This window comes from Mesitornis unicolor, unplaced genomic scaffold (assembly GCF_000695765.1).
Source record: "Mesitornis unicolor isolate BGI_N332 unplaced genomic scaffold, ASM69576v1 scaffold898, whole genome shotgun sequence".
In the NCBI taxonomy this organism is placed as follows: domain Eukaryota; kingdom Metazoa; phylum Chordata; class Aves; order Mesitornithiformes; family Mesitornithidae; genus Mesitornis; species Mesitornis unicolor.
Window position 1 is genome coordinate 2,772 of NW_010200904.1, and position 1,229 is coordinate 4,000.

A 1,229-nucleotide genomic window follows, 5' to 3' on the forward strand; every position below is an offset into this window, starting at 1 on the left:
AGGGGGACCCTGCAGGCATTTTGAGATGGGGCAAGAGTGAATTTCCTCAGAGCTTTTTCAGAGCTGGGTAACTGGTCTCAGGAAGTTGTAAAAAGCATGAGCATGTCTCATGACTGAGCACCTGAAGAACTGGGAGCAGTAGGGCAGCCAGAGGGGTGGCTGCTGCCTCCTGTGCAATGGGAAGAGACCGAGTTGCAGAAGTGGTTCTGGAGGAGAGAGGACAAAAAGGGTCTTTAGCTGTTGGTGTTTTACAGAGTCACTTCAGTTAAGGTGCAATGTACTCAAGAAAGAGCTGAAAGGCTTTTCTGAAGGGCAGCACCCATCCCTAAAGCCCTGGTGGCTGATTGCTGACCACCACACATACACGATCTCAGAAAGGACTCCAATAAAACCTTCATTGGGACAGCATGCCTCCCACTTTGTGTTTGACCTGGCATCCCATGGGCAGGGAAAGACGTTTGCCTGGAGGACACATGGCTCTTCCCGACTGGTTCCCATCAGAATTTCTCTCCCACAGGCTGCCCTGGGATCCGGAGCCAGAGGTACCAGATGACAGCCAGGTTTCGTGACAGCAACATCACACACCCTGAGATGGGACAGCGGCTGGAGCTGGAGTGTGTGACCCCTTTGGATTACAGCAATGTTTTCTGGTTCCGACAGGACAAGGGTGGGACCCTTCACTTTATCGTCTTTATCTCTTTCTCGTCTGAGACCACGTTTGAGGGATACCAAAAGACATCCACACATTTCGAGGCAAGTAAAGAAAACAAGTTCTACCGGCTGGTGGTAAAATCTTTCACATCACAGGATGAGGGGACCTATTTCTGCATCATGAACAGCAACCAAGTGCTTTACTTCAGTCCTGGCCTGCCTGCCTTCTTCCCAGGTAAGTAACACCTCCACCCTACCTCACTTAGCTCTCCCAAAATGTCCAGCTCCCCATGCTCATATCTTTTTAAATCACTCACCTCTCATACAATCCCATTTTGCTTGACCAAGGCACCTTGTAACCAGCACAGCCATCCTCCTGCCAGAGGCTCCCTGCTTGCTGTTTCTTCTCATAATATCACCCCTTCCCAAAGTAGGAGATCAACGGACAGACCCAGCATCACCTCCCAAGCCCAGCCCATAATGGCTGTGAAGGAACTTGACAAAAACAAAGTCCTCCAGACCCACAAACACCTTCCTTATCTCACATCAGTCCCAAAAACTCCTACAAACTTCAGCAT

General features: G+C 50.0%; 1 protein-coding gene across 1 annotated transcript in view; it reads left to right on the forward strand.

Moving 5' to 3' along the window:
• The window catches only part of LOC104544878 (T-cell surface glycoprotein CD8 alpha chain-like), a gene marked incomplete at its 3' end in the record, with an annotated part of 2,512 nt that extends 1,626 nt beyond the window's left edge, over positions 1-886 (forward strand). Inside the window, exon 4 of the mRNA XM_010189875.1 lies at positions 518-886. Coding sequence (XP_010188177.1) covers positions 518-886 — 369 coding nt within the window. The remainder of the gene's footprint in view (positions 1-517) is intronic.
• Between the last annotated feature and the right edge of the window lie 343 nt (positions 887-1,229).